The sequence below is a fragment of the Rhea americana genome, unplaced genomic scaffold, assembly GCF_003343005.1.
Source record: "Rhea americana isolate MKP2758 unplaced genomic scaffold, rheAme1 scaffold_504, whole genome shotgun sequence".
NCBI classification, from domain to species: Eukaryota; Metazoa; Chordata; class Aves; order Rheiformes; family Rheidae; genus Rhea; species Rhea americana.
In genome coordinates this window covers 5,944-33,286 of record NW_028186651.1, presented here as the reverse complement: position 1 = coordinate 33,286, position 27,343 = coordinate 5,944, and the positions used below count along the sequence as shown (strand labels likewise).

Below are 27,343 nucleotides of genomic sequence, written 5' to 3'. Positions count from 1 at the left end.
TTTGGGAATGGTATCAAAATGAGTGAGATGGATAGCAGTCGGCGATGCAGTGTTTGCAAATGATCTCATGTGACAGGACTTTCATGCGCTGATGGTTACTTTGGCTTTCACTATCTAGGTACTGTGGTAAGATCTTCCCGCGCTCAGCCAATCTGACACGGCACCTGCGGACACACACTGGAGAACAGCCCTACAGGTGATGTTGTCCCCCAAGTAATGCCCCTTCCCCAACACGCTCGTCATTCACCGCGATGCTGTTTTTTGTGCTCTCTGTAAAGTTGTGCCAACAGAGTGCTGCGATCCTGTAGCATTACATGTAATGATTCATAGGACTGTATATTATGTGTACCAGCCAAAAATAATCAGACTTGGCAGCTTCAAGATAGACACTTAACTTATATTTAGATGTATGCTGGCAAATGAGTGGTCTGATTTTCAGTGTTGTTTAACACTCACATTAACCATTCATCTCAAGGACAGCTGAAGGTGCTGAATGTCTCTGAAAATGGGGCCGTTTTGAAGGACTTGCCAGTAAATTAACTGCTGGGTCTAGTTGGATTCTTTTTTTTTTTTTTTTTTTTCCTAATGTATGTCAGAAGGGCCTCAGTAATGGATCAAAGAAGCCCTGTCGTGTATCGGTTTTAAAATCGAAAGTAGGGAATGCCCCCCCCAAGTGGCAGAGTTTAAAGAGGGTGCTCAGAGGGTGGGTATTCCCACCGTCTCACTGCAGGTGTTCAGCTAACGGGTCTCAGTTCGAGGCCTCTGCTGCCGTTTTCTGTTAATTGCAGGAAGAGCTCTGATTTTTAGGTTTCGGTTTGTGCTTGTATATGTAGAGAAGGGCACATTAGCAGAGCTGCTCGTCTGCTGCTCTGGACAAAACCCCGTGTGCAGCCGCCACGCTGAATGCTGCACACAGAACTGATGGATTCCCATAAAGGGACTCCTGTTTAAGCGAGTTTTAAATTTCCATGAAGCTCATGAGAAAATATAGGTAGGTATATATGTATATATGAAGAAGCATTTTTCATTGAAGACTAAGTGGGTGTTTTGGGGTCCAATATTTTTTCTTTTTCGTTTGCAGTCAGTTTCAAAAACTGTAGCAAAAATGCTTTGACTGATTTCTTTTTAGAAGACGTACATACAGAAGCAAACCTGAACGAATGATGAATTGAGACCTCACTAAAAATCAGGCACTGTGTTTTCCATAATATAGATAAGTATTTCGCACATTGTCAAACAATAGTAACAATTCAAGCAATTGCATTTTTGGTAGCTAGTATTGTGGTATTTCCATACACAGTCATAAGCTCACAACAAAGCTAGCATGTAATCGTTATTATATAAAGAGAAACACAGGCAAATTTATGAGCAGCAAAAGGCCATCTGGTCAAATCTATGGAATTTTTTTTGCTTAGTTTAACTTAAGAAGCTACTTTCTCCCACATTTAAATCTCTGGTATATAAAGTCAAGGTTTTTTTTTCCATACAGAGTCAAACTCTGACTGTAGACATTAGGTAAACTTTAAAAAAAACCCTCTCCAAAACAGACATATATTTTGGAACCGTTCCCCGTTCTTCTAATTTTTCACTTGCATTATTTGATAGGACTTGAATGAATACCGTGTATTCACTATACACCCTTGTCTGACTAAAATGCATGCTGCCGATTATTCAGAGGTTGTTAGTCCAGTTTTCTTCCAAAAAAGGAGACTTGCAACTTAACAAAGGTTAGAAAAATAAAGATTTATTTGATCTGGTCTTCTCCCAGAAAATGGCCTGCGTGTTTTTTTTTGTAATAGAGGTTTGACTTCTGGACAATGTTGCATTATAATAGCACTCCTGAGAGTTAGTGCTACGTTTACAGAAGAGTTTAATTATCATTGATTTTCTTTTGCTTCTTGAGAACAGAGATTTCCAACTTTATCAGCGTAATTGTTTTGAAAGCTTGTTTTGTAAGTGCTGGCTTTATCCAGGTATAAGCAGATTGCTGATTTTTCAGTATTTTATTGTTGGTTTTCTTGCAATTTTTCTTTTGAATGTTTAAATGCTTTTTCTATTGACACTGCTAGTGTGAAACTTCATCCAAATATGAACTAAAAATGTTCCTAAACCTAGTACAAACTGATCCAATGCCCACACGTAGATAAGGAAACACGCGGATCAGAAAATCAGATGCTTTCTATTTGATTCCAAACTGGCATTGATAAAAGGTGTGGTTCTTACCAAGTCATTTAAACTTCCTGCATTTCCATTTAATTACGTATAGAGTAGGGAGAAATAGCACATGAGCATTGTGGAGGCTAATAAGTGCTTTTTGAAAAGGAAAAGTGCTGTGTATTTTGGTGACTGAGACGTAGCTGGTAGTGCACTGAACTTCCTTAGAGGCAAACTGGTCTGAAATGACCCAAAGGCATCGTGTTGTGTAGTGGAATTAGACAGAATTCTTTTCTTTTCACTGTTCTTTTCCACGCCGGAGCTAAAATCCAACAGTATGTATTTCAAGATCCTGTAGTAAAAAGGGCTATCAGACTTAACTATTTCCATTTCTTTCAGAAAAATGCAAAATAAGTTGGACTTGTTTTTGAAATAATGTCAGATATCTTTGGCAGCTCAGGCAGTAAAAAAAACCTAGGATCTGTCCTCCCGATATTGTGGAACAAAGTCCCGAAGAGGCAGTTTTTAATGAAGCTCTTTATACTTGAAGCCTGTGAACGTACGGGTGTATTGTAGTTGTGAGTTTGATTTTTACTTTTGCTTTTCGTTATCTGTATCTTCGTAAAACCTGGACTGAGAACAAGTGAAGGCCATTTGATTCAAGCAGACTTTATTTTCTTCTTTCAAATGTCCATTCCCTCCAGGATGCCATCTAATTGATTCTTGAATTACACCCGCTCCTGAAGCATTGCCTGTAAGGCTGTGAGTCCTCCTAAAAAGATGTGCTTCCTGACGTCTGTTTCGAATTTGTTTTTCTTTAATTTCCTTTTAGGCCCCCATGTCCTGTTATCTGCATTAAGCTGAAACTTAGCTGACATTTACCATGTCCTGCAAGATTGCACACAGTTCAGGAAAAACATCTTCTTACTTGTTTTCTTTTTAAAAATGTAAGCTAAATTCATGCCTGCTGTAACTGCACTTGAGATTAAGGAATTGCTCAGAGGGAGAGTAGCTGTCCATGTATTTTATGATTTGTTACTGTAGTTCTGTCTTTACAGCTCCCGTTGTCTGATCCTCAAGAAGCGTAAAGTTTTGCAAGAGCAGTCATGCTACTGGAACTTAAACAAGGATGTGGGACGTTACTATTACATTTGAAGTGTTACCAAACTGTCTTAGTCTTATGGTGATGGGCCCAGTTACTCATTCTTATGTTGTTGGGTCTTTTTCTTTCTATTTTTCCCTTCCAGTAGTTTGTTAGATGGGGTATCTGGGTCCCCTCAAGGTCTTAGGGTTGCTTGCTGCATCTTTGACTTCTTCTCAAAGTTCCCTGGCTTTGGCTTATTGTGAGCTATCATTCACTCCTGCTTTATATTTTTTTAGCCTGTTGGTGTGTTACTTTAAACCGATAAGCAACAAATTTTGCTAGCATTTTGTCAGTGTGTTTACAGAGCAAATAGAGCTTCTTTGTATTTTACTTTCCTGCTGCCTCTGTGTTCACCTCTTCGCTGATTTTAAAGTTGGTTCCTCTGTCTAGGTCATGTACTTAGATTAAAACCAGCAGAGATCCAAGTACTGACCCCTCTGGGACCACAAATAATGCAGTACGTCTCCCTCGTCCCTTTACTTTCAGACATTAGATATTGCTCCTTTCGAATGCCCCTCTGTTTTCTATTTTTTCAACAAGCTCTTTATCCTTTCTCCGTATCTTAACCTGGATCCACATAGCTCATAGTTAGAGCAAGGACCTGTCAAGAGAAACTTTTCAAAGACTTCCTGAACATCTAAATAAATGGACGCACAGGAGGCCAGATCGTTCCTGCCTTGCTCACGTGCGCACTCCCTTTGAAGTCGCTGCAACGGCCCGCGTGAGTAATGTGTGCGCGGGCTGGCGTGGGTGCCTGCGGCGGCGGCAGCGCGCCCGAGCCCCGAGAGCCCCCGGCGTGCCGGGCACCGGGCCAACACAGCTAAGACACAGGGGCACTCAGARGTACCGCGCGCAGCTGAAATGGTGCGAGACGGGAAGAGCGTGGTGGAGACCTGGCCGAGCTGCGTGAACGGCACGACTCGCCAGCTCTGGGAGATGACTGTTCACCGGGGTGGAAAGGTGTCTCAGAAAGTGCAGTAGTTAGGGTATGGGAGAAGACGGTCAGAGGTGCGGTCGCAGCTGGCACGCTTTTGTGAGCCTGACRGCACAGGTGAGTCTCGGAGAGGGATTTGGTGGCAACTACGGGAGAGACCGTAGTGAGCTGATGTAGAAATCTCTCTTGCTTAAAAGGTGGCGACAGGCAGGGCGTGAAAACGTTGAGCATCAGCAGAGGAGGGAGCTGATGGTGTAGTATCAGTAGAACTAAGGTGGGCAAAACYGCTGGCGTAAGTCCTATAGGATAACGACCGTTTGGGGGTATCGGGCTGCTCTGGCCATTGGAGTTTGCTGTCGTGCTGAAGAGTAGAAGCTGCACAAGCCAGGCAGCTCATGAAATCACATCTTCTGGTTGCTAGCAGGTAGGAGGAGAGCRAGAGCTGCAAATCTGTGCGTGCTTAACTCACAGTATGTAAACTGTGCTTGTTCTTGCAGAGCTTGTCTTGCTTTCTTTAGATATGTGATTCATTTTCTGGAAAAAATAAAAAGAAAGCATTCTGAAGTCTGAAGAAACAAGAGATTTTGCTTGCTTTCTAGGGTAATCATAATAAAGTTACGTTGTACGAAACATCTTGATTCGTTCGTTATATGAAACATCTTAATTCTGTTTTGTGATTTAACAGTAGGAAATTTGGAAGTGGATGTGGAATCCATAAACATTGAGAGAGAGAGAGTTTCATAAATGTATCTCTGCTCTTTCCAAAAATAATATCAATCTATTTTTAGCAATGGGATCAAAATCACAGCTGTAGCACATCTGGAAATTGTGTGTGTGTTTCACAAAGTAGATTTTTTACACTTGCACCTCCTTCCCCGGTTGAATCCTCTGCGTTTGCAGAAGACGGTGCTACAGCCTTACTGTCAAGCCCCGTGCGGTTTCAGTCTTGCGGGACTCGCTCACGAGGTGCAGCTCTGTGTGCGCTCTTCGGATGCGGGACGAACGGTGTTCCCGACACGTGTGCAGGTTGACCCACCGTGCTCGTAGCTGAGCGGAGGTGGGACGAGTTGTGCACGTACTCGGGGCAGCGCAGAGCGGTTCTGCCGCAGTAAGTGCTCCTGCTCTGAGATGGCGCCGGCGGAAGGCCGGGCTTTGCTCTGTCCGCTCAGCGTGCAGGAACTGCAGAGGTGCACGGGGGAGGATTCTGCGTCTTCTCCTGGCTTTTGGCAGCAGAGCCACGAGCGAAGTAGCTTTGTCGGGATACAAATGACGTATTTAAAGAGAGATCTAATGAGGGGTTGCTTCGTGCTGAGTCAAAGAGGAATTCGGTGTGCTGTAGCCGCGGTCCCGAGACGCTCGCCGGCGGCTCGAAGCTGCCCTCTTCAGTACGTTCGGCGCGTTCTTGCTCTGCCCGGGAAGCCGAGGAGCGGCCCGAGTTCCCAAAGCACCTCGGTTTAGCGGAGCCTTGTTTCGAATCCAGAGGGCGATGGGGTTTAAACAAGCTTGCAGCGCATCTGCCGTGGGTGCTGTGGAGATCTGCTTCGATCGGGGAGCGGTTCTTCCCTCAGCAGTTCCCTCAGACATTCTGCCTTGGCTTCTTGCGTTCCACGTTTTCTCATCATAAACCAGATATTCAGCACGCAGGAGCAAATCTTCACCCTCTTTGGAAACACGGTGCATTTCCTGGGAGCTATATGTACTGTAGTAAAGACCATAATTACCTTTAAGACATGCTCTACTGCCCACATCTTGCATACTGCAAGGAATCTCACAAATAAATCTAGAATTTTGTGTATCTCCAGATAACTRTGTCATGTAGGGATACACTGGCTGATTTATATTTTTAATGTCTCTTCTTTCTTCTCCCGCTGTCTTCCTTCCACGTCCTGTACAGCTCTGTTTCACCTGCTTCCCCTGCAAAATGAGAAGGGTGGATGAAATAAATTCTCCTTTCGTATTTTTGCATTTCCATGTAGGAAAGTAATTATTTTATTTTAAATTCTTACTTGTTTGGACGGCTCACTTCTTAATTAATCCTTATCCTTCCTTCGTGCTCCTTGAATAACAACAATATCAGATTTGTCTGGAATGATTAATGCCTCATGCGTTCCAGGTCCTCAGTTGAGTAAAGATTTATAGACCAATATTTTCTGTTTTTCTGGTAGTCAGATTTTTCTTTTTTTTCTTTTTCTTTTTTTTTCTCCCTCACATTGTGCTTATTGGCGTTTGCTTCTATTTTTCAGGTGTAAATACTGTGACAGGTCATTCAGCATTTCCTCCAACCTCCAGCGGCATGTTCGAAACATCCATAACAAGGAGAAGCCATTTAAATGTCACCTGTGTAACCGATGCTTCGGGCAGCAGACCAACTTGGACCGACACCTTAAGAAACACGAACACGAGAACGTTCCAGGTAGCGAACGGCGTTGCCGTGCGGTTCTGCTGGCGCRGGTGCCTTCGTGGTTTACTCTCTCTGCTCACCCTGGGAAGCCTTCATGGAAGGCGCTGTTTCTTGACACTGGATATCATTAGGTAGCAGAAAAACGACATGCCAGCTCCTCCTGCAGCAAAAGACGCATTCACCCGCGGTGCGCAGTTATACCACACACCCGCATGCGTGCGCTCCTGCCCAATACTCAGTTCTGCCAAGCTCTGCTCYGTTAGTGTTTCGTGTGCCCTTTTCCAGTCCATAAAACAGTAATCGTGGTATTAACTTCTTAGAGACTTTATCCAGGGAGCAAAACCTCACTCTGTGAGATCTTCAGGTACAGTGTTGATGCATCCGTTATCAACATGAAGCTCTACCAAGGGTTTTCAGGCTGAAATGCGCTTATAGATACGTGTGAGGTTCAAGAAATCAAATAGGTGTTGCCCTGAAAACCAGGTGAAGAAACTCCTATGCTGAAGCCAACTAAGTGATCTTCCAGCCTAGAGAAAAAGCTCCTGGAAAAGTTGCAGGCATATAGCTATACAGTAGGTAGTGACTCTTAAGTTGTATGTATCATCCATTAATGCTAAACACCATCTACGTTTCCCTCTGTAGATCAAGCCTGAAAACATGAGTTTCCTTTGGCGGCTTTAGTCCATGACATTTCTCTTAAATGTTGACTTCTTAATGTTTAGTAAGGGGATTATTGCGTAATATTCCTCCTCTGTTTTCTTCTCTTCGTAATAGCTTTGACAATATCTGATTGTTTCTCCTGTTTGTTCTCTTTTCTTGTTTCCCTCTCTCAGTGAGCCAGCACTCTGGAGTCGTTACAAACCACCTTGGGACCAGTGCCTCTTCCCCAAACTCGGAATCAGACAACCATGCACTTTTAGACGAGAAAGAGGATTCGTATTTCTCTGAAATAAGAAATTTTATTGCAAATAGTGAGATGAATCAAGCATCAACTTTAGCAGATAAAAGGTAGACGAGTAAATAAAATGATCTGATAACATGTATTGTTAACATGGTTAAAAGACCAGTCAGCCTCTGTCCTGTGGTACTTGATTTAAAACACTCAAAAGCAAGAAACATAGCAGTTTGGAAAATGCCTTCAGCTTGAAGCTGTAGGCCTAGTGCTGAGGCTTCTCGGCGGTGGCTTAAGTTTGGAGGGAGTGCGCCAGAGAGCTGACACATGGCCGCAGCGTCTGCCTGACCGACGCTGCGGTGCAGCCAGCAGCTGCCTGGGAGGAAGGTCCGTAACTGTTTCAGTTTCCAGTCTGGCATATTGAGGCAAGCGGGCACAGATCTCAGTTCGCCTTCAGGTACCTGTTTTGCAAGGAACTCAGTCACATGCATAGCCAGTTGGGTAGGACATCTAGAAACAAAACCTGCCCATCGGCTGTTCCCSTGGCAGTCACGCTCACTGGAAACCTGAGGATCCTGATAGAAATTCTTCTGCATTCTTTCCTGTTTGCCACGTGAGTTCACGTAAGTCATACGGCCTCCCGAAGCTAAGAACAGTGGCAGAAACTTCTTTAGCCTCACGGTGTGAACATCCAGTATGGGTCAGAGGAGTGGTGTTTGCTGGAGCTTCYCATTTCTCCTCCATCCATGTACTAGGTGGCTAGACAGCTGCCTCAGCTGTAGATACCTGTGTGGTGCACACCTTCCATGTAACGACATTAATCACAACTCTTAATAGCTAACAAACTTAAATAAGGAGTCACTGAAGTTGGCAGGCACGGCTGTAACCAGTGGGAACAGCTGATGATGCAGATTTGAAGAGGAGAGAGCTAGTAGTGGTAATAAAAGGCAGGCAAGAAGGCAGGTGACTGCTGCAGAGTTAGCTCCCGTATGATAGTTTGGAGAAAACTTAACTTCTTCGCTACACAAAAGKGTCATTTTGGAACCATTACCTCCCACCTTTAAACCTCTATGAAAACTCAGAAATTACTGATTAAGGAAACCAGAGGCTTCTGCTTTTTTGATCCATTAGTTTGTTTCAAATCTATTCCTACTACAAGGCAGAAGAGAGAACTGTGGCTTTCAGCAGATCAGGATGTGTAATAACCTGGCCATTTGCTTTGTAAGTGATTTTGAGCCTGAGGGTGTTTCACTGTTGAARCTCGGCTTGGAGGGAAGCAGCTGACTGGCCCCAGCTCTCCCCTGTTGCGATGCAGCTCCACGAGCTGCAGTGAAATTGCACCTGCTCGCGTGCAGGCTGCAATCCTTGTCCATCCAGTCCCTCTCTGGAATAGGCTCCCTCTGGCTCACTAGGCTGTTGAATTCCTTCATGTGTCTGGGAAAACTTCCCAAGGAGCCTCTCAGCCTGTCCACTATGCGCAGGCCCAGGAGATTTCAGTTGCATTTATAAATGAGAAAGCTGGGCAGATGTTGGATGAGTCTGTAGGGCGCATGCTAAAAATCCTGCTCTGCCAGCTGCAGCCGGTGCTGTCGCCGCGATCTCCTTCTGGAATTGCATGTGAAGAATGCAGGACTTTGCTTTACCCCGAGTGCTTGTAAAAATGCTAAATTTAGGCAGAGTCTCCATTTCCTTTCCAGTTTCATAGTCTTCATTTCATTTGCTGGATACAAAAGCAGAATTATCTCATACACTGATTCCTCACCAGAGTTTTTCTTTAGACTGCTTGCTTGGAGCAAAACAAGCTCCAAGGATGGTGAGAACTAAGGATTTGCCAGAAGTTCCTGGGGGAAATTAGGAATCTCTTGACATTGCGTGATGTAGAGAAAAAAGACAGACAAGGGCTGGAACTCTCAGCAGCCTGGGGAAATTAATCCAGAGGAAGAGCCAACCGTGGACCTCCACCTTAAAAAAATCCGTCACAATTCTCTAAAACAAACATGCTGCTGAAGTACTTAGAGTAAGTGACAAGATCCAGGGCTTGGGAAACATCTGAGTTTCCCCTTCATTTTTTAAACCTTATTTTGACGGAGTGATATTTTATCTGCCCGCGAACCCAGTGGGATATTCTGGGTTGTACGAATGTCATTTTATTCTAGGGCCGGTTGTAATTACGTTCCTGCTGCTCTCTTGTTTTCACAAGTAGCTATTTAATGCCAAAACTACGGCTTAAGTCTAAAACGCAAGTATGAGAAATCTACAGAATGATGCAGTCCACCTAAGGAAAAGGAAGAGGGCTGGGACACGCAGACGTGTAAAATGGTGCTGATGCTAAGCTCGGCTTATGCCACCTGGTGGCATCGTGCAGTCTTCAAAGCCCATACCGCTGGCGATCACGCTCGCGTTCTCTTCCCCTAATTTAAAGCCGCTAGCCTCTTAGGGACCCTTAGGTGCAGGCTGGTGCGGCTAGGAGAAGTGGTGCCACAGAGAATTTAGGCTGGCTGTTAGATTACGCAGCGAGGAAGCTGCTGCTTTGTGCTTGCTTGCAGGGACATTGTTGGAACGCAGTTGGGTGGGGGGAAAGAAAAGCCCTGTGTCCCACGGACGTTACGTTTTAAGAGATGAAAATGTGTTACTTAAATCCAGACTAGGCAAAACTCTAGTTTAAAAGGCTTTTGGGCTGGAATATACTTGACTAGCACGTTGGCCCTTAGACACGGCAAAGGCTCACTTTTAACTGGCTAAAAAACATCCGTTTCCCTCCTCCTTGCTGTTTAAACCAAATGTGTATGCGCATATGTRTGTGTCTTTGTGCATGTATACGTGCACATGTATAAAGTGAACTAAGCCTTGCATTACGGTAGAAATGCCTGACTTCACTCATTTGGCATCTTCCCCCCTCCTTTTTTTTCTTCCCCTTTGACCCAATATTTCAGGCCAGAAATCCAGGATATTGATGGCAATTCCCAGTGTCATGGATTAGCGAATGAGAAAACAGAAGATGTGGATGATGAAGATGAAGAACTGGAAGAGGAAGATGATGACAGCCTGACAGGGAAGTCACAGGATGAAACAGTATCGCCCACCACAGAGCCCCGAGGAGCATTTGAGGATGAAGAGGATGAAGAGCCCACATCTCTCACCATGAGCTTTGATCACACCCGAAGGTGAGGTGGGCTGTTGCCTTTGCAAAGTTAGAGAGGGGTCAGACTTGTGACCGTGTYGGTGGTAGATTGTGAGTGCTACTGTTTTATTTTCCAACCCATTAATCATACCTCCCGTTTGATTTAAGCATTCACTTGAGAGATTCCATTTTCACCATGGCCGGGGACCCAAAAAGGCTTGGACTGCACGACAATCTGTGATAACATGTATATCCAAGACTTGAAAAGTTTGTGTCAGGAGAACGGCTAGAGCAAATTAGAAAACAGCTTTTTCAGAGTACCACCATTCAGTGGATCGTGTGTTTGTCTCCAAAACAGAGGTCAGGGCAAAGGGAGGGTGTATGTATGCGAGCTGTTTGGTACTGCTCTACCCATTTTAGCTGTAGGAAAATGTTGTTGTCTTCAAGTGGATTCTTAGAGCTCTGGGAAAAAAAAGACAAGTTTTGCATGAAGTCATGCCATGCCTAGAGCCATTTCAAATTAAAATTTGTTGCTCATAGTATAGGCTTAGCCTATACTTTTTGCCTCRGTTGCCAACTAGTATTCATAACAAGTGTGTCACGATGCCTTTCATCTCAGTGCATCACTACTTTCASTGCAACTCAAGGAGAATATGGTACAGCAGCTTGCTTTAGACACCGGTCAGGTGTCAGACATTTCAAGGAGTGGACAGCATTTGGACATCTCCCCGTAGAAGACCAAAGTGAATTATAACCACACTGAACCGCAAGCAAATATAGCACTAATGCTTGTAYGTGCATAATCACGCCCTCACTTTTTCTTTGCTCCTGCATTTTGTGTCATTTTCTTGTTTGTCTGTGTATCGTTTCACGCATGTGGCTTGTGAGATCCCCGTGGTATGTGCATGCAGGCGCTGAGTTAGCAACACTCACATTGGCTAGATTGTGAACGGCGAGATGAGCTAACAACAGGTCAACCCCCTTCCCCTGGTCATTGGTACAGGTGTATTGAGGAGGACGAAGCCGGCTTGTTAGATTTGGAGCAGATGCCGCATTTTGGGAAGGGGCTGGATCTTCGCAAAGCAGCCGAGGAAGCATTTGAAGTTAAAGATGTGTTTAATTCCACCTTAGACTCTGAGACAATAAAACAGACTCTGTACAGGCAGGCTAAAAACCAGGTAGGTATCTGACAGAACATTTTCTCTAGCTTGCCACCAGCATGTACTATAGGATTAGCAAGCCGCTGGCCTCCTTTAGCTAAGGGTTTATTTTCCCTTTCCAGTGAGCTGGAGTTCTGACTGTTATTAGTGACTCTTATGTGAACCATGCCTTGTTGCAACCACAGTGAAGTTTAGAAGAAACGGAGAGCACATGAGTTTTAGGTCACCAGTTCAACTTCTCACTAAGCCTCTGTTGTGAGAGCATGCTTATATAGAGGGACAGCAGCATCTGTCTGTTTTTATCTGTCTGTATAAACGTTGTTACGGTTAYTATTTATTTGTACTTTGGACTAGATCTTCAATTGGTGTCTACCAGGAAACTCAAGATTTGGTCCACAGAAACAGCGAATACATACAATTGTACCTGGCGATAAAAAGTGTAATAGACACTAGTATTTTCTGGACTTGCAGTCCAGCAGGTCTAGAGAACTTCCTCCTTCATCCCCCTGGTTTCTAAAAGCAGTCCGTAAAATGAAATTCTGCTTTGTCAGCTAGACCAGTTCAGACCTACCACGAAACCTCGAAAAGACATCTCAGCGTCTCCTGGGGTTCTGAGAAAAATCTGGAGGTGTAGGCTAGACCTCTTTGTGCTTTCTGCTTTTTCATTAAGCAGAAATGTTCAGTCTTCAGTTTTAGGGAGTTCAGGGAACCTTCCAGCTTTAACTTCAGGCGTCTAACAACGGTGCCCGGAGTTACTGTCCAGCTRTCATCACTGGCTCCATGGGGAACTGGGGTTCTGCTTTCGGAGTACCACTTTGTACCTAACTTAACTACCTGAGGTGGCCTAAAGCAGACGGTGTGAATAGTACCATTCAGACAAGYGCAAAGGAAGGCATTCCAACAGAATTTGATGGCATTTCCGAATAATTACCCCTGCTGCTATGTTTAGGAAGAAGTAGGCAGCTCAGGTGTTAGCAGAGGTTTGACTATATTTAATAGTGGGGATGAGTAGAGCCACTGCCTTGGAGTCCCTYTGTAGCCTTCAAGCGACAGAATTGGTCATGAAATCTATTTTAAATGTCCAGCAGCGCAGTAGCTGAATGCAGTTGACAGGCAGAACATGGTTTTTGATGAAAGATAGCCATAACTTGGGAAATTCTTGTCCTGCTTCATAATAGGTGCTAATACTGAAGCCGGGAAGGGGCTGCTTGAAGGTAGGACAAGGCTTCTTTCCTGGTGAAACTAAATTAAACACAAGCCACTTGCCTGACTCTTGTATGTGTCCTGTTACTAATACGCCAACTGTACTAACTATCTAGGAACAGCTTGCTCTTTTAAAAGTTGTGCCACGTTGTTAGTTCTAGCCTATCCTTACCTTTTTTCAGGGGAAGGGGGTTATTCTATTTATATATTTTTGGAACCAATAGAGTGGTCGCGGTTAAATGATAAGTAACTCGAATAATTCGAACAATCTCTTACTCGGGGAGTACAATAATAAAACAACAGGTAGGTGAACACACAGCACAGCACCCTTTGTGGCTTTCCCCTAAGCAATTTTAGACGCCTGCATGTCCGCAAGCTGTACTTCTTTCGGCACTTCTTATTTCACCTACAATAGACAAAMGAATGTGTACTCTTTGTCTTTTGCCCTGCAAAAGATTACGTTTGGGTGGGTGCAACCTCAGTGCGAAGGAGCGGGCTACACAGCCGCAATTTAACCGCAAAATAGGAGCAGACATTGCACCAGCTAGCGCTCGCCAGGGAGGTGGGGACTGTGTCCTCATCTGGTTTAGATCACAGGCTGCAATTTCGCTGGCTTTTGCCTCCAGTACATGAAGTTACCACCTGCTCGCTCTGAAAGGACGCAAAGGGTGTATAAGATGAGCGGTCTTGGAAGAGGGAGAGCATCYAGGTTGCAAAGAAGCAAGCAGGTTATTTTAAAGAAAACCGAAATCTCGATGCATTTTTTCAGCAGATGTTGTTACGTGTTTCACTGCAGCAGTAGAACTATCTCAGCAAGAACGTACAAACACGCTGGCGATACCAGTGAGCGTTTCATGTCTGTGTTCTTAAATATCCACGTGCAGGTTTCTGCAGGTGCCTGTGGGCTCATGCCGAGCAGTGGGTCAGGACTGTTAGCCTGCTGCCAGCATCTGCCCATTGGGTTCCAGGGAGTTTGGATATTGCTCCACCAGTTTCGTGGCACGTGGTCAGGCCTTTCCCGCGGTTAGCCGTTTGCTGATCTCTACGTGTATTACAAAAAACCCTCCAACAAAGGCAGCACGTGGCGTTCTGCATGTAGCCACTGCCTCCCAAGAGCAGAGAGCCTGGAGCCAGGTGCCGGGGCGGGTTGCTCGCTGCAGAGCCGCCCTGGAGGGACTGGGCCTGGGGAGGGCGAGGGGAGTTACGGCCTTGCCCGGCTAGCCCGASRGSKSCSYSGGMCKCSRSSGMGMMTSCSSMGAAGYSKSMSYKRCMKGMKKMWYMSYWSYRYSKKSMCRKRMWKTYMSRCSKGCTKSCRMRGWKCYKKSYSCMGGSMRMMGKRYGMYKGCGRKCWYRGSKYKCCKKKSKMSYSMRMSRSYGKCSKSYKYYGCWSWSYTKMYKRMWKMSKSSSCKRSSKSTGYMMKMMMRSWKSYSSYYYSYGYYGCKCTYYWCCWSMMSSYYWAYSSWRKKMTKSYRYCSYKSKCYGMRWMYSCTCCSYYYCRCWCGKCMKSCYRSRSSKMKSKGRSKKMYKGRKWGGRMWKSSMRSRMSMMKSYKMMKRSKMGGGGAMCKYWMMCYSCRWYMMMSMCMYCKGRSRSKKCWYSWRKSCMCYSGSMARARYCSRMGYKAGRWGKSGSKSRKGYKRSMWTWGYYSYRGCWMRRRKSSKWGMMRKSSGMRRRYGGAYKRGMRRSSCWSWGSGARWYGKCYGSRCWKWYSSYYSKGWWRGWRASSMRWCSYMWSWRRSSKMYWKCYYYYSWWKYYTRTCTMYYCRMAGWKYWMRKTKSYAWYTKAKCRGYRWSRRYCKYYSCYWMASYSKMTAWYYSTGRTSSWASCYKRGGRYWTCMCMMYGYCKMRSMSTMSYWWWWWMRMKKYMYGRAKYSMARWGGYGSARKMRMRWRYKSGSSCSKYKWACMYRMSRRSASMGWRWSMYYGAGMSMRKMSMKYKKGCYYRKRRRKKMWMKYKWGRMWMSAWWYGKTMTSCYWSSYYTYYMMYTCRGCYKMMWMCKSAARYRWTMRSSRMRWRCYKRGMGMYGRGMRKSAYYYRKMSCKGSKSSRMYYCKGTSSCRRYCCSYGSWGYYRYWSYRRSSRMMSGYWRMCSSMYCSYMYYTMMKYKMCCKCWRAWWGCMSWWGRARYWSKKWMSKCCCRSASWRMKMSCWYSCYWKCSWYTGTKCCSMMCGMARCRCSCMCKSMGAKSGSMRMRMCKSYYSGYKSSKWKSCSRSMMYGSRTRCMKWSGRSMTACGYKYYACGMRGKKWMYMYRYRGRSWMRKCKCCASSSTGRRKMGTTSCTGAKGYKRGMRGYKKTGRSRTMCYWYRSRMRKWSGTGRSWYRSGKKYRTRSSSKSWGMMCTRMACGCMSKGMGSWSYSKRSSCMSGYKSCMAGGSYGGRMGYGCTSYSCSTYSCYSKKMRCSGCKKKCRGCTSRRGCTGSKGCTGSRCWSSGRSMGKCYCGRGKGKTKCRGRAGMRSCRGSCYCGKGSYGYYKSMYKKTSWGYSRGRYKKTCSMSSWSKKCYSCRMKSCGKCSYKMRTKYYSTYGSKMYTWMWCKSYYKWWMACKYKTSKWYTTYTYYYWKRSWKMRMSYTCMSSTGGMKKWWCYCCKRCYKSWMWWGKTKKMKSYGYGYRYMRSARRGCAGSYGKRGYRRGSASGKSWGSCYTYMAGSRSMMYYKMKWCSTMKSTKYTGWGYWRCMYCYCMSGSYYWWRCWGYRRKMRCYWKYMKSTRYWGKKGSSGYYCKGSRRCYMKSKSAGRMWSWYSYMKCYYCMSGMKYYKYTYGSRKTGSTGGRRGSCYGSKYRMSCACMRGRYMSTSTYSKMMYWYSSSRSMTCKYYWRMWKRKGWMSMAWTMSSYKTGSWKCRGYRGCYTSMSAGGMRCARKCCCTTKRTKYRKRMMCRRSSMKSMRMMYARWRMWGSCKMTSWSMRWTGYMKMGMMSYYKCYTMMWKKYYWMMYGAKKSRARRYMKTYTYMWGAMASASKRSKRWKTTTKKSYKSTTYCGMMWYRKWWTWWSAMTSMRSCKKKRSGKSMSKRWYWTWASMRGYRSRSMTSMRGSRSASASCMSWAGRARGKSRSKRKMWSYKYKGSMWRKMMCWMSAWKRSSYGCMSWGSKAGMGWYYAYMMKRYMCSSSSKSAGRMTKYTSTWGYYMMRGCRYYRSMARRRKYRMWWSMGMMGCSGKYTSRRRCSMRRYSKSCKYKGMYKGKGASSSRRSKSMRGYMSRKYCKSSKKCKGSCSMYSCWGSSSKKGYYSMGSGMRSRYSSSTKCGYRSCYSSWGMMSMCSWSWSSWRCYWYSYSTAKCGAKYTSRKSMCSCYYRSSKSYKSSTGYGYKKCWGKWAWRMRKYGKRKCYKKWRSMSAMWRSKWGSWGRYTKSKKTKSMKRRMWSRYMKKWKWKSSKCTKSSCSMGSYKKKSARKRYWTMAGSCSSYWGMTYYYGKASRKGCYCRSSKKCKCTSCCSMCKTCRCWYGCWSMASRGMARMGKSASMKKCTGRRYTARMMMRSTRCRGWGMKMRSRGSYACSKWRCSGMWWSMSWSCGWGCYSWWMCKYRGSMRRSWRMYKSYCRGWYCMYGTGYARGCGCTSTSSSSWSMGWSMGSSWGSSKGSYTYGCKYYKTSYMCMYYGCRKKYSMMRGSARGRMRGKWRCKYGGKKRTSKMKGGWKSSSSMSGMASAGYRYWARYSSRSRGCSKSMSKCAYTYKCSCKSMRRARAMSRSCMKYMMKSGYSSRWYYKCYGCAWSMSCSSGYKRMRGYRSSMAMGSCKSSRMSMWSAGCRGYCMGKRRAACCCAGACTGKTYCMYGCMTTYGCRCAAGGCTCYTGGCCAAACGGAGCCCGAGAGCTGRCAACGTCTRAAGGAGCCGGGCTCTGAGCAGGAGCCGGACCGGTCCCGGCCCGGCACATCTGCCCGCTGCCGCGCCAGCGCAGCCCGGCCCGGGCGCTTGGCCTTTAAATTACTCCCACGGGGGCCAACCGAAAACAAAAAGAGCGTTGTTTCTTCTCCGGATGGAATTTATTTTAATCTGTATATAACTTGTAATTTTTTGCTAATTCTTTTCTTATTTTATTTCTTCCTTAACAGTATTTTTTGCATTAGGTATCATGATTGTGAAGAAATAATGTTAATATAAGTATGTAGCGAAGGACCAAAATTGTGTAATTAAGGTTGTGTGTTGTATGCCTGATACCCAGGGAGCGGGAAGATTTTGCTGCCGTGCCAAACGCCCCCGGATCGTCCTGCTCCTCTCGCTGCGCAGCTCCCAGGCAGCCGGGCGTTTTGCTCCCTCTGCGTTTGAGGGACAGTCGCAGGCAGACGAAGGGTCCTATTTATTCCGGAGAAGAGGAGACGCCTTGACCGAGGGCAGCCGGGCCCTGCGCGACCGCTCGCGGGGCACCAGCAGCTTGCATAACTTCCCGGCTTGGGACTGCAGTGCTCTGTACCTATGTTTTTTAAATCATATATTTTTTTTCTTTTTGTATTTCTTAATAGTTTGTTTACTTCATGTTTTCTTCTAGCTAGCATCTCTGTGTTTGGATCCCAACTCCTCTAATTTAGCTACGATTACACGTTTTAATTTTTCCAGTTAAGATGAATAAACAGAAAGCCCGATTGAATTTCTATTTATCTTGTAGCGCTCGTTCAATTACACTTGAAATATGTTGTAACTCATAACAGATGCTTAGCTTTTGTTTTCTTTTGTTCTTAAGCAAAAGCAATCACCTATTTTGAAGGATGTTTCCTGAGGCATGCRTATGTCGAGTACACGTAGAGGCTAGAAAGATTCTGCTGTCAGAACGMAGCTTCCTTGGAGCATTAGCAACAGGAGAGCTCACAGCCCTTGGCTTCACTTAGACAGGAGCTATCGTGCTTAAGGACATCCCACGCCCCTAACATATTAAGCTCGGGACGCAGTGCTACTCATGTTGTGCGCAATTTAATTTGGACAAGCAGAAAGGGCATACTTTTCATAAGGATCCCAGAATTTATTGGTAGTGTGATTAATCCCTTTACAGCCCAGTCAAAATCGAACCGTTGGGGTAACGCTACCATTCAGAATCYGCATCAAGACGGCGAAGTGAAGTGTCTTACTTGGAAAAGCAGAACTAGCACCTCCTTTTCACACGGAGCAACGTCCCTCTGGTTGGGAGGGCTGCCTCGGTTGGTCGGCTGGCACACCGACCAACGGAGCTGCCATGGCCCTGTCCCCTGCAACGTCTCCGAAGGACTTAGTAAATTAAACATTTGACCCATTAAAAACCTAAACTACTCAGCTACCACCGAACAACTAATCTGCCCCAGCCCTCTTCTTTAATCAATCACTTGTAGGCACTAACTTCTGGGGAGAAAAGCAGGATAAACGACTCTCCTGCATGCCGGCAGGCTGAGGTTTGAACCTCCCCGATTACGCCTCTTCCTCAGCAGGACTGAAAACCTCATGCTCTTCCCGGACACGTCCGCCTTGCCCTTCGCTGCTATGTGACAGGTTGAAAGACTGATAAGGAGCCTGGAAAGCTCCAGGAACTGCAGCCTTGCTTTTCCTGCTCCCAGCTCTGCTCTCCTTGTGTGAATTCCCCTCCCTAYGGTTTGAACATTATTTCTGGCCCTAGCACTGAGTCCACGAGACCAGCTCCAAAATCTTGCCAAGGAATAAGTCTASCATACAGATTTAAGGTCCTAAACGTTCTTGATTCAGGGGTACTTCTCCTAGGCCACGGGACTTCACCTGCAAGGTGTGCAGCAACGGCCCGGACGTCAACAAGGGGAAGAGTTGGCAACATGAGCCACTTCTCCGAACCCTTGTCAGGTTTATTTTTTTAAGAACAAGAGCCAATGCCTTGGCTACTGCTTGAAGCCTCTTCCAGGTGATTGCGAGAGCGTTAGCCAGGAGCACTTGGATGCCAGGTCTCAYGTTAATTAACTGCTGTTACTGCTGCTACAAAGAGCAGTCTGGAACAGGAAGACCTAGCTCTTGCGGCTGTTCGAGGCAAAAATTCGAAAGGAAAGGACCTCCCAGGTTCTTCTTGCTGTGGGCTCAGTCTGCAGAGGGTTGAAGACCCCAGAAATCAAGCCAAGACAGAGGCTTTTTTCCTTGGCTCGCAACCTACACGTCCGTCTCTATGCGGAGCCGCTCCATCCGGCGGACGTTGCATTCCACGGCCAGGCGGCTGGTGATCTGCCGAGCGCAGGACTGCGGAAACCAGCCCCTTTCACCATCTCTGAGCCTCTCACCCCAGCACCAGCCTAGGAGAAGAAAGGAGCTCTTTTAATTCAGTGAGGAAGAGTAACAGCTGCTGGGACCGAGTACGGACGGAGATCGCTGCAAGGCTCCCGTTCTCAGGGAGATGCCAGCTAGAGGCGTCCAGTTCTGCTGTAGCGTTTATGATGGAGATTACTGACTCACTTCTGAGGTCTCTGGTGRTGACCACCAGGTACAGGAACACAGGCCTCACCCTTCTGGGGTCCAACTAGCAAGGACTTTGGCAGCGGTCACCAGCTCCCATGCTGGCATCAGCTCAGCCAGCCTTCCTACTCCTGCTGTCACCAGCCAGGCCAAGCAGCAGCCCCCAGGCAGGGGCACAGACCTTGCTAACTGCTACAGCTTCATGGAAGCTCCTGAAAGCTGCTCAAATGACAGTTCATTGGGACCCCCTTCACCAGGTGTGGGCATAAGGCCAAGCCTTCTCCCGGCAGAGCTCCCGGCTCGCTGACGCTTACCGTCCTCTCCACCCAGSACCAGGACAACGTCTGCCTGCTGTAGAGAAATCTCATCCGTTTGTTTAGCCAGGTAGGCCTGGGTTATCTCCACTTGGCTCAGGTCTGCAGAGAACAGCGAAAGGCAGGGACCGAGTGAGACTCCCCGCAGTAAGCCACAGGTCAGCGCGAGTGGGAAGTGCGCCGGAGCACGCTGCCCTGGCCGGGCAGCCCTGCAACCACCCTTCAGCCACACGGCCCAGCAGCTTCGCGGGGCTCCCGGCCACCGCGCCGGGGTGAGGAGGGCTGCCGCCCCTTGCACAGCAGCGCTCCAGCGCTGCTCGCCGGAGCTGCTCCCCAACCGATGCTCTCCGTCCCCTTTCTGCCCCCTTCCCCGCATCTCTCCCTTCRTTGCCTCCAAGCACACGGGAAGCAGAATCTCTGCTTACTGATGGTCTAATGCCCTCCTAGAGTTCTGGCTTTGTCTTCTAGCAAATGCATGCAGGGCTTACGATGACTGAGGAAAAGTCTGTGAGGCAATTCCTAACTAGCAAGGGAAGGCCAACTAGCTAGTACCCGCAGCCCTCTTACTTGCCACCACATGTGCACACCTTCCCCAGATTGGAACAGTGAAGAAATGTGAGATTAGTCCATCCATTTGGACTCAAAGCAGAAAGCTGTATGAGCCTTGTGTATCCAGTAAATACGCAGGCTCTGGTGTACCTACTAATGCCCCAAAGCAAGGCCTGGGTGGTCCTCGCATAGCTTACTTCCTCTAGGAGTGGTGTCAGGCTTTTCCTTCTCTCTGTGCATCAGTGCAGCAATCCACCGGGCCCGGTCGCTCCTGGCAAAGAGAAAGGCCACATTACAGAGAAAGCCACAGCAACTTAGCACGGACGCTGCTGGCAGTGGTTGGGAACCTCCTGGCAGGACAAAGTCCTTCAAGGAAAGCTGGACCGAACAGCCATCAGGCTCAGTGTTCGAGTCTCTGGCCACATAAAGATGCTTCATGTGCAGTACACATAGCCACGTTGCTTAATTTGCACAGGGGAAGCATTATAAATTGCTTGGAAATCTAGAAGAGAGAGAAATAGAGCAAGGGAAGACACTCGTGCAGGTTCCTCTTGCTGGGTTAAGGAGGGGAGAGAGGGACARGGTGCTTGACAGAAGCCTCCTCGGCACCTTCCAGTGCATGGTTTTATCCAGCAAGCAAGGAAATGCACCTGGTTAAATCCCCTGCCCCAGGGAAGCCCCAGGACCACTCACAGAGTCTCTGCCGACAGGACAATCTCCTCTCGCCCGCTCTCGCTGTTCTTTTCCATGACCACTCTGAAGAGGTGCCCGCCTGCTGCGCCGCGGGCTGGGCCGCTTGGCCCTGCTTTGGCAGGAGGMGGGGAAGGTGGGTCCATATTCTCTATTTTCTCCACTGTTACCTGATCCAGCGTGGCATAGTTCATCACGATGTAGCTCTCCTCACTACAGCAAAGACAGGATTAGCACTTCAGCCACGCGCACACTCCGAGTGGATATTCTGCTGGGACACCATCTTCCTCCCGGCACTGGCTAAAGAGCAGCTGGGCTCAACCCACCTCCTGTTCTCGTTACTTAGCCTTGACGTTCCAGCTGGTTTTTCCTAGCAGCTTTTTCCCGGGAGCACAAAATACTGAGGTCTGTGACCTTTGTCAAAYCCCTGGTCTTGATCCTCCCACCTTTCCCCTTAGGCCAGTTTTCCAGGTTGACGTTGAATAGCTGTGGAGCTGGGTGCTTCCCTTCTGACCAAMAAGAAGCACTTGAATAAAGACCACAACAGGGAAGTCTTGGGAATTTCTTATGCTACACACTGCCTGGGAAACTTGAGGTTTTAACCCRTCCAGTACTCAAGTGTTAGAGCTCTACTTTAGGTCTGAGGGGACGCCAGCTCTTTGGGGACTCAAGTCGCTTACTACAGCCTGACCGTCTCCAACAAATCTCCCAGTTTATCTGCTACCAGCTGGAAGCGCTTCTGCGCACGAGGAAAGTGATCCATTAATCCCCGGACATCCCTTCCAGGGATCAGAGGCACACGCGTGACGCTGCCAGAAGGCTGCTGTGGTTTAGGTTGTTTTACCGCATGGCCCCCCTTGGCTTTGCACCCATGTCACGAGGCGGTGAGACGAGCACCTGTCCCGCTGCCATTTCAATCASGCCAACCAGCGATGGGAGGGAGGCTACGGGCTTGTCATGCTCGGTCCTGCTTGTAATGAGTATCTACAGCTCTGGTGGATCAGAGCTCTCCACTGAGGGACAAAATCCCGGGCAGGTTGTGTCCAACCAGCTCATGGGATAGGAAGAGGTATCCCTGAGTCTTACCTTTTCTTCTTGGTTATGATTAGGACATCGTTGAACAGAAAGAGGTAGCAAACTCTGCCAGAGCCTTTGCGGAAGATTCCTGCCTCTTCTGAAAGGAGCTGGTAGAGTTCCCCTCTCTTCAACAGCCAGCGGGAAGCAGAAATCAACGGAAAAGGCTGAAACGGATCCAGAGGAAGCCTAAATTAGTGTTGCTCTAACCAGAGGCAAGCCAGATCAAGTCAAGCAGCTGTATCTAAACTCACGACAGGTTCCAGGGTCAGTCTGGATGGAAACATTACGGACTTTGAAGCAACAGGAGCCGTTCTAGAATGCTGCCGTCTGACCATTTTTAAAGAGAGGCAAACTTCTCTATTTGTCTGGACCAACACAGCCGTTGCGGTCATTACTGCCAATTAGGCGACACAAATAAAACCTCCTCTTGTCAGGAGGCAAGTGCCGTTTTCACTACCGGCATCCAAGAGACGAAGGTATGGATTCAGGCAGACGAGGAAGTGGAGAGTCTCGAGGGAGACTAGACCGTCCTGGACTACTCTACTGCACTCTCCAGTCTGGCAGGGGAAATGCCCAGAAATTTGTATTTAGCTAGAACTCTGGGCAAAAATGGTCAACTTGGGCATGACAACAGTGATGCTAAAAGCGTTAAATGAAAGCTCTTTTGTCAGAGCCAGACCAGCGTTAGCTGGTCAAGCTTCTCTGGAAGGGTTCCCACAACCTGACAGCACACCCCAGAGGACTTTCTCCCTACTCCCTTATGCCCTCACCTTCATTTTGCCGAACTCGAGCTGCTTCTGCAAGGTGTACATCTGCTCTGTCCTCTCCATAGCACGAGCTCCCTCGTTGCAGCTCTTCACCAGCTAGGAATGAAGAACACCGAGAGGCGAATGCCAGAAGGCTCAGACACAGAGGACAACCTTTCCTCTGCACAACCTCTAAGCCAGGAAAGGGCCGYCAGGCGTCAGCTGGTTGAGCGGGGAGCTCGTGCATTTTGTCCACCTGCAGGATGAGCGAGCAGGACAACCGCAGGCAGCAGGAGCCCACTGCCACGAGTCCGTCTTTAGGGAGACGAACTGAAGCCACTGCCACCACCCCAGAGGCAGCAGTAATCTGCCGTGGCCTGTCACCGTGAACGATAACCGGACAGGAAAGCAGCCGGAGATGAGACAACCGGAGAATGACAGCGTAAGATTGAAAACTGTCGCCGCTGCCGGGGCTCCTTCTCTCCGCTATCCTTTCCGCTTTGCTTTCCTCACTGCCTCTGCCTAAAGCGCCGAAAGACGGGCTGCAGCCGTCCGCTGTCGCCTCGAGGGGAGGTTCTGAAGTAGGGAGAGCACTACCGGAGAAGGGGACAGCGAGGGCAAGGACCGACAAAGGACGGGCCAAAAAGAGAGGAAAGAATGATGAACAAGGGAGAAAAAACAAGATCAAGTGGAGGAAAACAAGCAAGGGGGAAGATGTGTGCACCCAACAGCTACTTGGAGCAGAAAAACCTCAAGCGAACCAACACGAAGAGGAGAATTAAGAGGGCAGAATGGCAGGTTTGGGACCGGAGTACCGAAACTGTGCCCCGAAAGGAGCAAAGGTGGAGAGCGGGCAGCTGTGCCTCACCTTGCTGATGGCTTTCAGCGCTCTGGTGGCAGCTCCGTACGCTGCAGTGCATGCTTTTGTTTTTTGACAGAGAGTCTAGAATTTCAAGATAACGTGCTTTAGTGGCATTGCAAGACAGGGCAACTGCGCATCAACTGCTTCCTTCTGACTTAAGGACGCGACAAACTCGCGAGGCGTTCCCGGCTGGGCACTCAAAGGAAGCGCTGGCAGTGCTGGGAGCTGCGAGCTTGTGGCATCCCACCCTCATCATCCAGGTGCCCAACGCACCGGGGGGTGGGGGGAGGGCACAGTAGAGCCTTATGGCTGGGCAGTCTTCTGCCCAAGGGTCTTCTGCCCGTCCTAATCCAGCACCATCCACTCAAGTAATGGAGCAGCGTTAGTTACAAAGATTCAAGCTACGCATCTGACGTCCGCATGAAGAAGAGACCACAGCAGATCCCTCAGTTTGGATCTAAAACCTGATAGAAGCTCAGGTCAGCACCCCAGCTTCAGCTCGCAGAGGGAAGGGAGCAGAAYGCTGTCCTGGGCTCAGCACGCAGACGGAGGGAGTAACACAGCTACCCTCCTGGAGCTGCCAAGGCAGGCCGCTGCGCGGCTTACTTACATCTAACAGCAGMGGAAGCCGTGTTACCCTCTGCATAGGGAGAATGAGAAATGAGATCACTGGCAGGCCTCCACACTCTGGCTTCCTYTCAATTTGTTTCAAGGCCTCTTTAAATGTGGGGTTTGTGGCTCTGGAACAGGACAAGAAACCTCCATTAGGCCTGCTCTGCCGTCACCAAGACCTTCCAGAAGACTTGCACATACGAGACGTGCAGCGCAGCTAAGGCAGGACCTCTGGTGTTCAACGGCAGTCAGCTGAGTTCAGAGCGCACAGCCGGCGCTGTGCACGGGTGGATGCTGAGGGACCGACCCACCAGCAGGTAACAGAAACGTAACCAGAGATGCTAAGCCCTCCAAAAGGCAGGCAAAGCCATTCACGTACCAACAGATGACACAAGCTCGACGTGTGTCACCAGTGCGATCTGGAGAGGACCAGCCTTCATAGGTGCCGCTAACACACCCCATCCCCGATACCGACCTTGGCAAGAGCCAATTCACAGCAAAGCTCTCCCACAGGACTTCAGTACGGAGTAGCACTACCTCCGCTTGTCCCCTTCCCTCACCCTTGCTGCAGCCCAACACGTCTAGCTTCGCCCTTCACAGGCATCTCACTTACGCCTGGAAGCTGACCTACGCTCACGCCTCCATCAGAAGGGAAACAGCACTTCCTCAGGAAAAAGGCAGCCACCACGAGAGAGTGGGCCGCAGGCAAGTCACGGTCCTGTCCACCCTGACTGCASTAAGCCTGCGTCACTGTGAAAAGCTCGTATTTCCTGTGAAAGCAACTCAACAGCACACAGCAGTACTCACAGCAGCTTCTGAAGCGTCCTCTGCTGATAGACTTCGTTGGAGCAGTAACTGATGTAAGGACTGAAGTGGTTTGTGGCGTGTTCTTCCACGATGTCGCTGATGTCAGGAATTAGGAGGTTTTCCTGGTGCCGCTTTTCTAAGTCTTCAAAGAAGCTACAGAGAGAATTTCGAACAATCTCACTGCATGACTGGCTAGGGCCAGATGTCCTGGACCGACAGGTTTAACACTGCTCCCACCGCAAGTTTTCCTAGTTTGACCACTGCTGACGGGCAGAAACGCGCCGCAGAACGTGCTGCAGTGCTAAGTGACAGACTGGGAACCCAGCTGTGTCACCCGCGTTCCTCTTTGGGTCTCCCCACACCAGTTTTCCCATGAAATAGCTGGGAACGCCCGTGTCAACCAAGATGAAGCTGGAAGATGCCACTTACGAAACACTGCCCGGCTTCACCTTAGCAACTTTTGGATCCTTCTTTCACAAGAGTGCCTTAATCCCTTCCACCMTGTGGAGCCTGGCATGTTCTTGGTCCCACAGAAACGACACGACTGCAGCACTCAAGAGTCTTCCCTACCGTTTTCCATTCATTTTCCTCCACCACCCACGGCAACGTGACCTCCAGAGCGGTCACGTTTGTGTTGCCAAACACAAAGGCCAATTCTGGAACTAGGATAATACTTTGCATAAATGCCAACGATTTCTTAGGAAGCAAAGATTTGCGGGTAGCAAAAATTTTCGAGGTTATGAGTTAAAGATAGGGTTGTACMACTGTGGCTAACAGGCCAGAGCAATATTTAAGCTGCAAAGCTCAGGGTTTTGGCAAAAGAGAGAAACAGACTGGAGTGAACTTTCGCTATAGAAAAGTCTCCATTTGGACTATCCCGGGATGGCAAATGTTCCTGAAGCAGAATAATTCCCGGAATTATTTACTTTAAAACGGTATCTCCATCCTGGGAGCTATTCCCAAGTGGCTGAAAAGCTGGTTTGACAACAGCTGTTTAAATTTCTCCACACGCACCGCAGTGCATAGCCTGGCAGGGCTGMGACGCTGCACGCGTGAGACCCGCACCTTCCCCCCGCCGCCCACGGCAGCGGCGGTCTCCTCCTGGGCCTACTGACCAAGGAAGCCACCGCGGGAACCGCCAGGCGCACAGAAATGCATGAAGTTTGCATCATGCCGCTGAGGACACAGCTGTAGTGGGTTTGGGAAAGCAGCTTCTGCCCTGCTCCCACGTCAAGGTAGCTCTGTCTCTGACTACAGCACCGATCCGCTTCTCGTATTTATTTATCCACCTAAGTGACATCTCAAGATGCTGATCAGGTTCAAGAAAGCTCCTCCACTGGCAAACTCCACCAGATCCTTCTTCCCAGGACAAGTGAATAACGTGGCTGGAGCAGGAGGGTTTGCACACGTGAGGCAGAGAGCCAGGAGCAGCAACTTTGCCTGCCAAACGCCTTTCCGCTTCAACCAAACACGGTGCAGCTTTTGGCAAACCCACGGACCCACCGCCTTGGACACCACCTTGCTGACCAGCGGCCCCCAGCCGCGGGAAGCTGCGAGCCCCCCGSCGCGGCGGCTCTCGCGCCGTGCTGCGGCGCAGCCTCCGCTCCGCCCGCGTTCGCCTTCCCGCACCAGCGCTCGCTCCCGAGGGCTCCGCTCCCCACGGCGCGCCGCCGGGACGCCCTCGGAGGGGCTCACGAGCAAGGCGCGCGCCGGCGCGGCGCGGGGAGCTCCGGCACTCGCCTCGCGCTGGCCGCCAGGACGTCGCCGACGTTGGAGAAGAGGTGGTGGTGCTCCGTCTGAGTCATGGTCTCCCGCAGCTCCTCCGACCTCAGGAAGCGGCTCACCAGGACGCTCAGGCTGTGCAGGTAGGAGTACTCGGAGGTGATGATCTCAAACATCGCCTGGGAAGAAGCAAGGCGGCGAAGACGACCGCGGCGAACCGTTAGCGCTGGCAAAAGCGGGCGGCGAGCTGCAACCCGCTACGCCGCACGGGAAGGGCCGCTGCTCCCGCAGCTCCGCGCCCCCGGCCGGCGCCGCGGGCACGGCCCCCGCCCCGCGCCGCCCCTCACCTCCTGCCTCTTGCGCTCCTCCGCGGATATGCTCTGCAGGACGCCCGCTTCCCGCACCTGCGGCCGGAGGAGCGCGGCGCTCAGCGGGCGCGAGGGGCCCCCCCGGCTAGGCAGCCCCGGGGCTCTGCCCCCCGCCGCGGGCCGGCTGCGCCCCCGTGGCTGGCGCCCCTGAGATTTTACACTCGCGGGGCTCCGGTCCTGTCCTTTCCACGGAGCAACCCCCCCCCCAAAG

General features: G+C 49.5%; 2 protein-coding genes across 3 annotated transcripts in view; one reads left to right on the top strand and one right to left on the bottom strand.

Annotated features, from left to right (window-relative positions):
• The window catches only part of PRDM16 (PR/SET domain 16), a 150,273-nt gene extending 136,123 nt beyond the window's left edge, over positions 1-14,150 (top strand). The window contains exons 11-15 of the mRNA XM_085317775.1: positions 119-196; positions 6,476-6,645; positions 7,467-7,641; positions 10,459-10,689; positions 11,650-14,150. Coding sequence (XP_085173901.1) covers positions 119-196; positions 6,476-6,645; positions 7,467-7,641; positions 10,459-10,689; positions 11,650-11,836 — 841 coding nt within the window. The 3' untranslated portion in view covers positions 11,837-14,150. The remainder of the gene's footprint in view (positions 1-118; positions 197-6,475; positions 6,646-7,466; positions 7,642-10,458; positions 10,690-11,649) is intronic.
• A 3,752-nt stretch (positions 14,151-17,902) lies between these two features.
• On the bottom strand, positions 17,903-27,189 carry LOC146588571 (rho guanine nucleotide exchange factor 16-like). Of its 2 annotated transcripts, XM_085317777.1 has the most exons (11): positions 27,112-27,189; positions 26,783-26,943; positions 25,043-25,195; positions 24,234-24,363; positions 23,630-23,704; positions 22,786-22,878; positions 22,025-22,179; positions 20,942-21,151; positions 20,446-20,519; positions 19,700-19,801; positions 17,903-19,225 (listed from the first exon to the last, which is right to left on the bottom strand). In XM_085317777.1, exons 2-11 carry the CDS (start codon positions 26,938-26,940, stop codon positions 19,086-19,088), a joined length of 1,290 nt encoding a protein of 429 aa, XP_085173903.1. In that variant the 5' UTR covers positions 26,941-26,943; positions 27,112-27,189; the 3' UTR covers positions 17,903-19,085. The 2 variants fall into 2 exon arrangements, with proteins under 2 accessions (XP_085173903.1, XP_085173904.1); XM_085317778.1 differs by lacking the exon at positions 23,630-23,704.
• Positions 27,190-27,343: the final 154 nt, after the last annotated feature.